This window comes from Vicia villosa, linkage group LG4 (genome assembly GCF_029867415.1).
Source record: "Vicia villosa cultivar HV-30 ecotype Madison, WI linkage group LG4, Vvil1.0, whole genome shotgun sequence".
NCBI lineage: Eukaryota > Viridiplantae > Streptophyta > Magnoliopsida > Fabales > Fabaceae > Vicia > Vicia villosa.
In genome coordinates this window covers 4287991-4303746 of record NC_081183.1, presented here as the reverse complement: position 1 = coordinate 4303746, position 15756 = coordinate 4287991, and the positions used below count along the sequence as shown (strand labels likewise).

General features: G+C 33.9%; 1 protein-coding gene and 1 long non-coding RNA gene across 2 annotated transcripts; both read left to right on the top strand.

The window, feature by feature from the left end:
* Window positions 1-6269: 6269 nt before the first annotated feature.
* On the top strand, window positions 6270-7167 carry LOC131595026 (transcription factor bHLH111-like). Its single transcript, XM_058867246.1, has 4 exons — window positions 6270-6377; window positions 6530-6595; window positions 6846-6884; window positions 7000-7167. Exons 1-4 carry the CDS (start codon window positions 6270-6272, stop codon window positions 7165-7167), a joined length of 381 nt encoding a protein of 126 aa, XP_058723229.1.
* Window positions 7168-14099: 6932 nt separating this feature from the next.
* On the top strand, window positions 14100-15218 carry LOC131598729 (uncharacterized). Its single transcript, XR_009282369.1, has 3 exons — window positions 14100-14197; window positions 14293-14356; window positions 15079-15218. It is a non-coding gene; the product is annotated as an uncharacterized LOC131598729 (long non-coding RNA).
* The last annotated feature ends 538 nt before the right edge of the window (window positions 15219-15756 follow it).

The window sequence follows — 15756 nt, the reverse complement described above, 5'->3', positions numbered from 1 at the left end:
CTAACAGGAGTCACACCATGACCCTTACCCCTCACCCGACCAGGATATTCAGGAGCATCTAGTGCTCTACTAAGTACGCTCCTATCATCCTGGTCCTCACCGGTGGACACCGATTGCGACAAGGTCTCCTGTAATTCATTTACATTTCAATAAATATCAGTGGAGATAAAAAATCATTTATATATTAAAAAACATTTGATTTAATTAAAGACACGGTATTATACTTACACATTCAGTAAAAACTCTCTGAACATCGGGATCGACAGCTTGATTCTTGCCCACACGAGCTTCCCTCCACAACACATGTACAGGAAGTGAGGTTTCCTCACTTTTAGTCTCCTCTAACTATGCATTGACACAAATGATAAAATCGTCAAATAAAACACATTTAGACAATTAATTAAAACGCATTTCTATTTACTTACAATTTTATCCTCTAAGCGTGCATATCCCAAACGCCCTTTTTTGTATGGATATGAGGGTTTTGATGCTCTCGCGCTATTTGTGACACTCTTTTTCCGAAAAGCTTCATCTCTTTGATTTACAAACTCAACCCAATCTTTTTCATCAATGAAGATCTCATACTTTTTGGCCGTCCCGGTGCCTCTTCAAGAAAGTTTTCATCTTTATCCTTAAGACAGTTATTTGTCAAAAAAGCTTTCCACCCTCTATATCTTTTTTCGACCAAACCAAGTATGTAGCGTCTACGCTCATCTGGTATGTCAAAAGTCCTCTGCAAAAAAACATACGCATAGTGTGTTAGTATAAGTAATTTAAACAATTTATCGTCAAGATAATAACAACCACCATATATGGTATATACCTGAAGCTCGTCCCAAATCGCGTCTTTTTTCTCGTCCAACTCTTTGCTTTTCAGATTCCATTTAGCTACGAAGACTGGAATATGCATACGAACAAGTGTACCAATGTAGCTTGTCAACTTTGCAGAATTAGGACCAATTGGTTGGTTTTCAGAATTCCATTCCAAATGGTATACTAATCCTTCGTCTCTATGTCGAATGATTCCCTTCATAATGGTGATGCCTCGTGCAACTTCTTTTGATGATGTATCAGGTGGAGCATTTGTATCCGGAGCATCTCTTTCTTGAGCATCTCTTTCTTGTGAGTTTTCTTGTGAGTTTTCAGGTGGAGCATCTCTATGCGGAGCCATTTAACCTGTATCAAACAAACTAAAACACATTAGTACACTATTAGTACAAGTGTATCGGAAACGAAATCGGTACAAATCAAAATAAGCGTCAAAAAAGAAAGTTGTCGGAATTGAACGAAATTTACATGGCTATGGTAAAACGTCCCCACAGACTCAAAAATAAAGTCGGTTTTCCGAAATTCAGACCCTAAGCCCGACTTGATTACGGGCAGAAGTAAAACCGATAAAAAAACAGTCCCAAAATGTAAAGATAAGTGCATGAGCAGCTCCGGAATCGTTAAAATAGTATAATTACATGTAAAGAAGTCGACAAACGGATACATGGTTCAAAAGTTATGTACAAAACGAGAATATGCACCAAAATTGAATAAGTACTATACTATTGAATAAAACAATCGGTACAAATTGAATAAAACAAATTAGTCGGAATATGTATACTATTACCTTTATCACTAACGTCTCTTTTTTTTCTTGGTAGGATTGTGTTCTACACGTCTCTTAACAACGCGGACGGTTGGATTGATCCAAATACCCTCATTATGATCATTTCTAGTACAAGATTCATTCTCATTTTGATCGTTTCTTGTACAAGATTCAATGCCAACACCAATATCACCTTGATCTTCAATGTTTTCATCAACTATTTTGTTAGATAAAAGCACTATAGACCATTTCGTACTTGTCGGATCATTGACATAGAACACTTGTTTAGCTTGAGAGGCTAGAATGAAAGGCTCATCTTTGTACCCTACCCTATTGAGATCCACTTGCAAAAATCCTGACTTATACATTCGTATGCCACTATTATTTTCAACCCACTTGCAACCAAATACAGGAATCTAAAACTTCGCGTAATCAAACACCAAAATGCGCTCGATAACCCCAAAATATGACAAATTTGCAAATTTCGGATTTAAGTCATTCGCACTTGATATGTGCATTGCTTCGGCTACCAAGGTAACACCACTATTTTGCATAGTACTTTTATCATCCTGTTCTTTGGTATAAAATGTGTATCCATTAATAGCGTATGCGCTATAAGAAAACACAATTATAGTTGGACCATAGGCTAAACATCTCAACCTTTCTGTTACTGAAGCAGGATCTGAACGATACTTTGAATAAATATGATCCCTAAACCACGGTATGAAACTTCGATTGTGCTCTCGTACTATCCAGTTCTCATTTCTATTTGGATTTAAATCTCGGAGAACAACCTTGTGCATTTCAACATACGGCTCAACCTCAATCTCATTGTGCAGAACATACAAGTGCGCTTGATCCCGTTCGACCATTGATACTGTCACAACTTTATTTCCAATTAGCCTTTTTCCTTCTTTTTTCGACAATATGAGATTTGGGGAGTCCAATTGATTGAACATTTGACAGATATTCAGTACAAAACTCAACCGCTTCTTCAACAACGTATCGTTCGGCAATACAACCCTTCGGTTGACTTCTGTTTTTCACGTACCCTTTTAATATTTTCATATAACATTCAGCAGGGTACATCCATCTCATATAAGCTGGTCCACACAATTGTGTCTCTTTCACAAGACGAACGACTAGATGAACCATTATGTCAAAAAACGAGGGAGGAAAATACATTTCAAGATCACATAAAGTAACAACCATCTCTTTTTGCAATGTTGGTAAGATCGCGGGATCGACCACCTTACTGCAAATTGACCTGAAGAAGAAACACAGCTTAGTTATTGCGCTTCTTACTTTTTCTGGCAGAATAGAACGTATACCTATTGGTAAAAAATGTTCCATTATAACATGACAATCATGCGTCTTCAAACTCTTTAACTTGAGGTCTTTCATGGAAACAAGTCTTCTAATATCTGAAGAGTAGCCTTCTGGAACTTTAACTTCACTGAGGAACTTACACAATGTTTTCTTCTCCTTTCTAGATAGAGTGTAAACAGCAGATGGCAGATATGTTCGTCTTCCTTTCGTCACGAGTCCCAATTCAGTTCTCATTCCCATGTTTACCATGTCCTTCCTTATGTTAAGGCCATCCTTAGACTTTCCTTGTATATTGAGTAACGTACCTATGACGATGTCAAATACATTTTTTTCAATATGCATAACATCCAGGAAATGTCTTACGTACAACGACTTCCAATATGGAAGTTCAAAAAAAATTGACTTCTTCTTCCACCCATCCTTGACAAGTGAATGTGCAAAAGGCTTGCCAAACTGAGTGCTCACATCTTTCACCTTTTCAAAAATTTGATCATCTGACAAAAAAGGCGGGGCTGTACGATGTTCGGCCTTTCCGTTGAATGCTTTTCTCCACCCACGGTAGTGATGATTAGAATTTAAGAATCTACGATGGCCGAGAAGGACATTCTTCTGACAAAGCTCCAATCGTGTCGTATCGGTTTCATCTTCACAAACGGGACACGCCTTTTGACCTTTATTGCTGTACCTGGATAGATTTCCGTATGCTGGAAAATCATTAATTGTTCCAAACAACATCGCCCTCAAGTTGAAACTTTCCTTCCTATACCCATCGTAAACCTCCACACCGTTCTCCCACAAAAACTTTAAATCTTCGATTAAGGGTGCCAAGTATACGTCTATGTCATTCCCTGGTTGTTTAGGCCCAGAAATTAGCATAGATAACATCATGTACTTACGCTTCATACATAGCCACAGAGGTAGGTTATAGATCATAAGAATCACAGGCCATGTGTTATGCGAGATACTTTGAATACCATGCGGGTTCATTCCATCAGTAGACAATGACAACCGAAGGTTTCTTGCTTCTTTTCCAAATTCAGGATAATCAGTATCAACTTTCATCCATTTTGGTGAGTCTGCCAGATGTCGCAACTTTCCATCAATAATTCTTTCATCTGCATGCCAAGTCAAGTGTCTTGAATCGGTCTCACTACGATACATGCGTCTAAATCTCGGAATTATAGGAAAATACCATAAGACTTTAGCAGGAGACAACTTTTTATTATATCAAGGGGCACCACATTTAGGACACTCATTCAACGCTGCATACTCGTTTCGAAACAAAACGCAATCGTTTGGACATGCATGTATCTTATCATAGCTCATGCCAATAGAGGACAACATCTTTTTGGCTTCATACGTTCGATTGGGAAGAACATTATCCTCTGGTAGCATATCTTTCATAAGGGCTAATAACTCTGTGAAACTTTTATCCGACCATCCATTGTCCGCCTTTAAGTTGTACAACTTTAACACCGCAGACAATCTTGTGAATTTTGAACAACCATCATACAACGGTTTCTCTGCATCGCTTACCAACCTCTCAAACATTTTGGGACAATCCGCAAGATCTTCTTCAAGCGCTTCTGCAATCTCTTCGACTCGATCGCAATCGTATGTGTCTGTGCAATCGTCGTTTGAAGCATACTTTCTATTACACCTCGACTCAGCATTCCCGTTACTTTTCTCACCATGCATTGTCCAACATGTATAACTTCTATCAATTCCAAACCGTAGTAAATGGGATGCCAACTTATTCCCGTCAAACTTATCCATGTCTTAATTACGCTAAACAAATGCTTCTTTGGTTTCTCTATCAGGTACTAAGGAATTCTGTCAAGATAATAAATAGCTATCATCATTATGTTTTGATCAGAATACCTAATGAGATCCTATAAAGTGTGAATAATAAAATACCTAATCAGAATACCTAATCAGAATACCCGATTTCTTAAAGAAGACATTACCTTATTTCAAGGTAATATAAGTCCACAAACCAAAAAATGGATTGAGAGACACTAAATTGAAATTAAATAGAACCATAAACAATAAACTAGAAGCAGAAAACAACAAACTATAAGCAAGAAGAAAGGGATAGTAACCTGAGTTAGACTTGATGTGAGAGACGGGTAGGTTTGAATCGGCGTTGTACAAGTAGAAACCAGAGGATTCAAAGTAACTGTAAAATTAAACACACACGATGCAGTTAAATACACCACTACTAACAAATACATCACTACACACGAAACAATAGTAGATTAGCATAGCAAAGGCAAACACAAAAACTAGGGGAAATTCTAACATGGAAAATTCCACTAGATTTCTTTGCAAATATCCGTCTTAAGATCTTTAGAACTTTTAAAGTGTGAATAATAGAAATAAATCTTGTCAAACCACTCAAGTCTTGAAATATAATGTTATGCAACTATAGTACAAAAATATACTACTGTGAATAAGCAACAAACTATGAGCAAGAAGAAAGGGCTAGTAACCTGAGTTGGACTTGATGTGGGAGACGGGTAGGTTTGAATCGGCGTTGTACAAGTAGAAATCAGAGCCTTCAAAGTAACTGTAAAATTAAACACACACGATGCAGTTAAATACACCACTACTAACACAATATCAAAAAAACCCCAATCTAAATTGAACATATTAAAGTTAGTTTCTATACTGCAAAATTCATCATAATACCAGTAATTTGAGAAAGAAATTTACTAATAAGCCAAATTCAACAATTTAGGAATTTACTGAATAAACTATTTAGGAACTCCTAACATTTGCAACACAAAAGTAAAACAATAAGGGAGACCACATGTACCTATATCAAATGGTTAAAACCAATGAAACCAGTATGACACGTCCAAGGCAGATAAGTTGGTAACTATTCAACACCAATATGAAAAGTAATAAGATAAGTTCAACACCAATCTGTTAAAGAATCTACAACAGAACCTATTTTGCATACATTTGGATACACTTACATTCACATTCACCTTGCTCTTAATACTATTTTCATGCCACTTTCATCTTGATTCATCTCTCCAAATCACTCTTGAACTCAAGAAAATGTTAACCTATCCAAAAACAAAACAACAAAGTTAGAATTGTATATCAGATTATAAATAAGTAGGAAGCAGGGAGGCACTTTATTATCAACAATCAATAATAAGTGTTCATTTTATTAAAATTGAATCAATTGAACATACAGTATGTAGGAACATACTATGTCTACTTTATCAAAATATGTGCCGGAACAAAATTTAGCTTCAAACAATATGTTTACTTCAAAACATAATTAGCAAAAGCTAGCAGGAACATACTAGGTACATTAATTTTTTGTATATTAATGTACATTAAGAAAGTTCTATTGATTGTTGAAAAGGTGCAAGCACCTAAAGTCAAGCTGGGAGAAAAGATCACAGCTCTTCAACAAATTGTGTCTCCTTTTGGAAAGGTTTTTACTACAGATTGCACTAATCCCCACACCCCTTTCCCTTTTTCATTCCTCACTTTTTATATATAAAAATAATTCACAGTGCTCTTACTTTTTCTCACTACCTACTTCATAATAATAATCAATTTATTTATTTTTTTGTTGAATTTCAGACAGATACAGCATCTGTGCTGTTTGAAGCAATAGGGTACATAGAGTATCTTGAAGAACAAGTCCAGGTGGGTATCATTATAGAAAAAGTTTCCATTCATTATGCATTATATATACCTATATATATAATATATAATTATTGTTACTTTTCTTTTCTCCTCCTTTTCATTTTTAATGCCATGAAAACCTGACTTCTAGGATTAGAACTTTTCAAAATGAATAAAATAACAACAATGTTAGGTTAACAATTACACATTTTCCATGAATATATCATGAGCTTCATGAAAAATATATAATGAGCCTTTAAACATTTTGCAGTTACTGAGTAACCCTTACTTGAAGGCAAATTCACACAAGGTAATTAATATATTAATTAAGTACTAATTTTAAAAAAATTATATTAGTATCTAAACTAATTTTCACTTTTAGAGAAGATTAACATGATCATATTGACATATAAAAGTTAATGCAGGATCCAAGGGGAATGTACTTTGATAGAAAAGACAAGGACGATGCGAAAATGGATCTTCGAAGCAGAGGTCTTTGTTTAGTTCCAACTTCATGTACAGCTTTAGTTTATAGAGAGAACACTGGACCAGATTACTGGACACCAGCATATAGAGGATGTTTGTATAGGTAAAAAAAATGCATGTTTTATGCTAAAATTAGTATGTGGCTTCTGTATTTTAATTTACTAGAATTTTGGAAAAGTGTATGTATGATATAGTGAATAAAACATCATATATATCATCCTAAATGTAACTATATATATTGTCTTGATGTACTGTCTGGTTACACGAGTAAACAAATTTTGGTTGACCTTCAAACTGTTAGTTGTATAACTCATGTTAGTATGTATGTAATTTACAAGTTAGTTGATAAGTTAGAGGTTTGTTAAGATTAACTAACTTTAGTAAATGGTTTACTTGCATGACAAGCAAACCAATTAGAGGGTTATTAAAACTTTATGATTACATATTCTATTTTTGTAATCATGTATTCATTATTTTATTATTAATTTCACTAGCTCTTCCTTTTCAATTCATCTTCTATGACCAGTTGCTTAAGTCGCAAGCAACCAATACTAGAAAATTCATTTTTAGTGATTGAAAATTTTTGATCACTGTAACCACCAAATTTTGATATCCAAGTGTAAATAAAATCAGTCACTAAATAAAATCAGTCATCGATGAAGCGATATAAATTTTATGACCACCTATTCAATCTCGAAAAAAATATTTTTATATAAAATAGTGAAAGATTGAAATTTCGATCACTAATATTTTTCTTCTTCTATTTTAATCCTCTTTTATTATTGTGAATAAGCAACAAACTATGAGCAAGAAGAAAGGGCTAGTAACCTGAGTTGGACTTGATGTGGGAGACGGGTAGGTTTGAATCGGCGTTGTACAAGTAGAAACCAGAGCCTTCAAAGTAACTGTAAAATTAAACACACACGATGCAGTTAAATACACCACTACTAACACAATATCAAAAAAACCCCAATCTAAATTGAACATATTAAAGTTAGTTTCTATACTGCAAAATTCATCATAATACCAGTAATTTGAGAAAGAAATTTACTAATAAGCCAGATTCAACAATTTAGGAATTTACTGAATAAACTATTTAGGAACTCCTAACATTTGCAACACAAAAGTAAAACAATAAGGGAGACCACATGTACCTATATCAAATGGTTAAAACCAATGAAACCAGTATGACACATCCAAGGCAGATAAGTTGGTAACTATTCAACACCAATCTGAAAAGTAATAAGATAAGTTCAACACCAATCTGTTAAAGAATCTACAACAGAACCTATTTTGCATACATTTGGATACACTTACATTCACATTCACCTTGCTCTTAATACTATTTTCATGCCACTTTCATCTTGATTCATCTCTCCAAATCACTCTTGAACTCAAGAAAATGTTAACCTATCCAAAATCAAAACAACAAAGTTAGAATTGTATATCAGATTATAAATAAGTAGGAAGCAGGGAGGCACTTTATTTTCAACAATCAATAATAAGTGTTCATTTTATTAAAATTGAATCAATTGAACATACAGTATGTAGGAACATACTATGTCTACTTTATCAAAATATGTGCCGGAACAAAATTTAGCTTCAAACAATATGTTTACTTCAAAACATAATTAGCAAAAGCTAGCAGGAACATACTAGGTATTAAGCACTTGACTAAAGAAACTAGTAACCATTTAACCATTATTGCAGAATCCTCAAACAAACTTTCATTTTCAAATTGATATCAAACAACACAGTAGGAAGTAGTTTTCAACATCCATATTTACCTTGATCCATTCTATTTCAACAAACTTTCTTCATTACTATTTTATCTCTATCATAAATTTTTCTACTGCAAATTAAATGTGACAAATAACAATCATCCGTATCAGAAAGCAACAATGTGCAGTTCAAATTTCGTAACACTATAGCTCTGTACCATTGCTATTTGACAAACCCTAACGCCAATTGCAATGACTGATAAAATCTTTGCTGATTAAACAAACCCTAATGCCAATTGCAATGACTGTATTCAAAATCAAAGTCGAGCATATATAAAACCCAGCTATGGAGAATCAAAATCAAAGATACCTGTGAAAATAAGAATTGATTCGAGGAGAAGAAGATGCCTTCGCGTATGAACTTTGTTGCTGAGCTACGGTGACGAAGAGAAGAAGATGATTGTAGGATGAATGTGGTTGCAGTGAAGAGAAGGAGATAAACGTATGGCTCTACGGCGGCGATTTCGCGTGAGAACAGTAGCAGAGCGAAGGGAGATATGGGTTTCGTTATTAGCTTAGAGAAGAACAGTACTGAAGGCAAATAGCGTGTTTTGTTAATTTTGTTTTAGAAATTTTAATTTTAAATTAGCTACTAGAGCGCTTTTCAAAAGCGCCTTTGTAACCCCATCTACACCAGCGCTTTTTGAATAAAAGCGCTTTCGTATCCCCCCTTTACCAGCGCTTTTGAAAGCGCTTTCGTACCCCCCCCCCCCCCCCTTTACCAGCGCTTTTTGAAAGCGCTCTCGTACTCCCCCCCCCCCCTTTACCAGTGCTTTTTGAAAGCGCTCTCGTACCCCCCCCCCCCCCCACCAGCGCTTTTTGAAAGCGCTCTCGTACCCCCACCCTTTACCAGCGCTTTCTAGAAAGCGCTCTCGTACCCCCACCATTTACCAGCGCTTTTTTCCCTTGTTTTTTTTTTGTTTTTAGCGAAATCTTTAAGAGCGTTTTTTCTTAAAAGCGCTCTCGTAGGGGTGCTGCTAAAGATTATATTTGTTGTAGTGTTTATGTTAGATCTGTGCTTATTTATAATTGATTTTCAAAGAGTATTTTCTAAAATATAAGAAAAGGGAACTTGTTGTACTCTCTGTATGATAAGTTGTTGTTTGTTATATATATATATTTTTTTTACTATTAACAATGCCTATGTGTTTAGTGCCTATGTGTTTTAGTTTTATTGTTTCTGACGAAGTGGGTTTAAAAATATACATCAACCAATTCAAAATTAGTGATGTCCGATGGTTGTTCTCCCCCTTTGCATAATATCTATCTGTTTCTCATACTTTAATTATAGTTTAAATTAGAGTTTTACTGGGCTTTTAGACTATTAGAGGATTTTTGTAACCATATTCACATACCGTGCACGATGCTGTTAGAGGATATGAAAAGAGGTAATGTTGCTACTAAATTCAAGTTTAAAAAATATATATTTCATGTTTAGATTTTTTTTTCATATTAAAAACATAAAAAAATATGCTTTAGATTTATTAGATTTTTTTTATATCAAAAATACAAAAAAAATATGTGATTTAAATTTTTATTTTTCTATATAAAAATATTAAAATATTTGTTTTAATTTTAATATTTCTTTTTAAGAATTTAATATGGCTATTTTTAGATTTTTCTTTAATAAATAATTGTTTATATTTTATCATTTCTCATTAACATTTTTATACATCCGTACTAACATTTTATTTTTTATTGCGAGGTACTATCTTGAGTCTTGACTATTGTGGACATTCACAAATTCCATCTTTTTATATTTACCAGTTTATTTTATTTTTTTAAATTATGTAACTGCTATTGAGTTCTAATAGTTTTAACTAGAAATTCTTATTTTTTGCACCTCTAATTATGTAACTGCCCCAAAGCTCTGTAGTAGTGTAGGACATTTACTTTCCGCACCTTTAGTTTCTTGTTCTATAAACTGCGTATAACTGTTTAGATGTATGGCTAATAGGATTGTATGGCAAGTTTTAACTAAATTGAACATAGCTCACTAATCCAAAAATGATTAAATATCTGAATCTAACACACCTATATTACTGCTCACACACTCACCTCTAGGGTTTCCCCTCTCCTGTTGCCTTTGAATAATGGTCAAGTCCCTCGAACGTAGGGATTTATTAGCAAGGTTGCCTCCGATTAACGTCATCATAGTCCCTTCGAGTTGCCTGCAATAAAACGATGATCGTCCCTTTGAATGCTAAGACATCTCTACATGTTGCCTTCTATGACCATCCGATGACCCTTCGATTGTCCCGAACACGTCCAATAGATAGGACTACCTACCCATAAATGGTATCGTTAGTATTATCCCTTAAATGAAAGTCGAAAGTATAGGAAAGACCAAACATAGGATAAGTAGCCTTTAGTTTGCTTGCTTAATATAAAAATGCTTTTCACAACCCGATTTACAACATTGTATCTTCAAACATATTCAAATAAAAATATTTCTCAAAACACACACACACAATGCTTTTTCAAGCTTTTCAAACAAAGCAAAACGAGCTAAGCAAACTAAGAGCCCGTAGATAACTACGGATGAAAAGGGTGCTAACACCTTCCCTTTTCATAACTTACCCTCCGAACTCAAGTCTTTTCTTAAAAAGGTTTTTCCTGTACTTTTATGCCTTTCCATAATTGGACAAAATAAAAGTCTGTGGCGACTCTTGCTCACCGCAACATTGTTTGCTTGCGAAAATAAAAAGTCAGTTCTCCCACCGTGTTACAAGACAGCAGCATGTTTAGGCCTGCTCTTACATTTCTTTGCCATATGACCCGATTTTCCACAATTGTAGCAAGTGAAAACCGGAGCGTCATTTCTCTGAGGTGGTGGTTGCTGCCTAGCAAATGGAGCAGATGGGGCCCTAGAGAGATTCTCATTCTTAATTCGGTTCACAACATTGCGGTTCTGATTCTTTAATGGTTTGCCAATAGGCTTCAGAACAGCACCGAATCTCTTTTTTTTGTTTGAAACAACTAAGACGTCATCTTTCTGATCTTGTCTCCGAGCTTCCTCTTCAATTCGGAGGCGAGTAATCCGACTCTCGATTGATAATTCTTTTGTTTTGTGTCGAAGGACATTTTTGAAATCCTTCCAACTGGGGGGCAGTTTGTCAATTATTATAGCAATTTGAAATTGTTCATTGAGGGGCATACCTTCAGTAATGATTTCATGAGAAATTTTCTGAAGCTCGTGGCTTTGAACTTCAACAGACTTTTCATCCACCATCTTGTAGTTCAAGTAGCGGCTCACAGCATATTTCTTTGCACCAGCTTCTTCAGTGTCATACTTTTTTTGGAGAGCTTCCCAGACCTGTTTAGCAGTCTTGTGATTACTGTAGTAATCATACAGGTCATCAGCAAGACTGTTCAGAATGTGATGTTTCCATAGGTAATCATTTTCTTGCCATAGGGCAATTTCTTTTCGGTGTTGTAAGTTATCTGCTGCGGCTTTTTCTTTTGCAGCAGAGTCTCCATCAGACGTTTTGGAAACTCCGTCCTAAGGGATACACCTTCTGATGGTTAAAAACCAGACGTAGTATTTGGAATAAATCCAGTCGTAGACCTAACTGAACTGAACCGTCCGGACGGCCGGAGGAGGGCGGCGCGCGCGTTTGTCTTCTTGGCACATTGGCGTGTCCTCACTCCTTTACAAAATTGTAGGTGACCTTGGCCCAACAACAATTGTCCAAGTTGGAATATATATACACTTCTAATATTTGTGTTCCCTCCAATGTGAGACTTATAAATGAATCTTTTCAAATTCAAATCCATATTAGCTCTTTACTTGTGCTCATTTATTTCTTATTTAATGTCAATAAATCATTCCAACCCTTCCTCCAAATTATCATCATTCCAAGTATTCACACAAGTATTATATAAAAACTATAATGTCGGCAGTTGAAAGCGTAGTTGGTTCATGAAATAGAATCAAAACCGCTATAATTAACCAAGTAGTTAGAATTTATATTTGATAAGAAACAACTGTTTGTAAGCAATTAAAAAGGAGAATCAATAGCTTCTCAAACAAACCCTTGTGTATAGGGAAAAAAATGTCCTTTAAACCCACTAGTAGCAAACATGCTAAAAGGAAAGAAAACATGAAGAAATAATCAAATAAATTAGTCACTAAACTGATGGCAAGATACTTAAGAGAAGACAACAAAGATATATATCTATCCAGCCATCTCATTCATTAGGGATTTAAGAAGAAATATTAAGACCTATTATCGTCACCAATAATTTTTACTTTACGATGGGATGCAAGAATTTTTAGAAACTTGTATTGCATCACACTAGCATCTTGGAACTCATCTATGCCAACAACATTCTATGAATCATGACTTTCTATGAAAACTTCAAAATGGTTTGAATAAAGAAAAGTTGGAAAAAAAACCTGTAACAGATTAATAGATTGTAGTTAATTTTACATTTGGTATATTGAAAAGTGCTTAATTACCTTCGGGAAAATCAATGAGTAGCTTCACACAACAGCTGATCAAGTTCATGATAATCTAAAGCATTACACGATTTTAATATATTACTGTAATTCTCAAGAGCTTTTTGTCTGGTTACAATCTAGAGCACAAAATTAGAGATACAAAAGTAGAACAAAGATGTGTGCCTGTTGTATGCAGGGAGACATATGAAAAAATTCTTTAATAGCTTACTCCTATTTCACAAAATTCTTCCGAAGTTTTTCTGAGGCTTTAGTTTGAAACAGTCTATAGTTATTGCATATCAGAACACTACTAAAAATGAGACATTTGGTTAAAGAATTTTACATCAGATTTCAAGATATATGATGTGAAAAATATTTGTCAAAGGATTTTACATCAGACATTTATTTCTACTAATCTGGAAAATATTTGATTTAGAGATTTTACATCAAACATTTATTTCCATTGATGTGAAAAATAACACGGTGATATTTTGGTAAATAAAATGAAATCTATCATAAGAAAGTTAATTGTTCTAGAAATACCAATATTATCCTTTTTTCAAATTCTCGTCATTTAGACTGTCCACATGGACAGTCTCTCCTTGCAGCATTTCACTTCTCTCTCCAATATCACTTCTATTTTTTTCCAGCTTTCTTCTTCTCTAGTTTTGCAAAATATTTTTTTTCCTCTCTCTCTCTCTCCAATTTCACTTCTCTCTGTTTTTTATTTCTCTCCTTAGTTCTCAAATCTCTTCCCCTAATTTCTCGTATTTCTTTTCCTTCTCCTTCATTACCACTTCAAAAATTCATGATGCCGCTATCACCACCACTCATGTCTCATCTTCTCTTTTCTATCTTATTGTCATCAACACAACTAAAATTTTCAATTAATCACATTTAGATCTGTAAAAGGTAAAAGTTACAAACTTTTATTATTTTTAATGTTCATCTATTTCATTTTTTATTTATTCAACATCTCTAACATTTTTTATGGTTTGTTTAAATAGGTTCCGAAACAACGAAAAAGCTTGACTTATCTGAGCATAAGCTTTTTCTTCAACAACGTGAAAGGTTTGTCATTTTATTTTTTCTTTATGAGTTTTTTTTGCTACTGAGTGGTGATGAAGAGATTGTGCTTCTTTTTCTACTTCTTTTAAATCCAAATATGAGTTTTTGTTCGATTTGTAGTTTTTCTCTCATATTTGAGTTTTTTGTCGTTGTTACTGAGTTACAATGAAGCACGGACCCGATACGAGTATCGGATACGATACGTATCCGATACGGCGATACGCTACTAATTGAATAATACAAGATACAATACGTTTAAGATACACATATAAAGATTAAAATAAAATATTTAGTTAAATTATAGTCTAACAAAACCACTCTCATAATAGAACTTTCAATACATAACTATATTACTAAAAAATATTAAATCTAAGATATTGGTATAGTATCAATGTTGGAAAATGTTAGTCATATAAATAGCCACTAATAATAGCCACTTAATGATCAATATTATTGGAATTGAAAACTTAGCATAGTTATTATTAATAGTTATTGACTATTACTTTTATGATAACGTACAACTATTGCCTAATATGATGTATCGGAAGCGTATCGCAGCCGTATCGGATTTTTTTTATATTTTATTTTTTTTTTTAAAAAAAATCACATACTCCTTCGATACGTATCGGCGTATCGGAGCGTATCGAATACGGTACGACAAGGATTTTGAAGTATCGGTGCTTCATAGCTGGGTTATAAATCTGAATTTTTTGTTCGATTTGCAGCTTTTCTCTCGATCTGGATTTTAATTGTTGTTATTTAGAAGTGATGAAGAGATTGATGATGAAGAAGGGCCTGAGTTTTTGTTAGACTTGCAGTTGTTCCTCTTAGATCTGTACTTTTGTTGTTCTTATTCAGTGGAAATTGAGACATACATTTTTGTTAAATCTGTCACTATTCCTCTAGAATATGGTTCCACTGTTGTAACTATATTGTTGTTAGTGAGTTTCCTTTAAATCTCTTGTATGTATTCTTACTTTGTGAATGGTAATGATTATTAATATTTCTGATAATTTTTATTTGGTTTGAAAAGTCAATAATATACTTCACACATATTGCAAAGCATAAAGTGGCTGAAGAAAAATGTTGCATAATTGCTGTTAGTTAGAAATAATATAATAATAACATTGACTAATAAAAGATATGACTAAATTGTTGGATAGAAGTGTAAGATGAATATGTAATAGTATGTAATAATGACATTGTCAAGTCACTCAGTTTTCTTTTTGTATAATCACATCAATACTTTATTTTTAAGATCTTATTTTCAGTTTGCTTTTTGTATAATCACATCAAATCTTTATTTTTAAGATTTTCTTTTTATTCTCTCACAAGAAAGATATATTCTCTTTTCCCGATACTATATTTTGATTAAAATGTAATACTATAACATTTTAATTTTA

Bases quoted from the DNA above. Each gene is read 5' to 3' on its own strand.
- LOC131595026 (XM_058867246.1), top strand. From the start codon at position 6,270: ATGTACATTAAGAAAGTTCTATTGATTGTTGAAAAGGTGCAAGCACCT. The intron at 6,378-6,529 runs GTTTTTACTACA...GTTGAATTTCAG, and splicing joins TTGTGTCTCCTTTTGGAAAG to ACAGATACAGCATCTGTGCT. The intron at 6,885-6,999 runs GTAATTAATATA...AAGTTAATGCAG, and splicing joins TGAAGGCAAATTCACACAAG to GATCCAAGGGGAATGTACTT.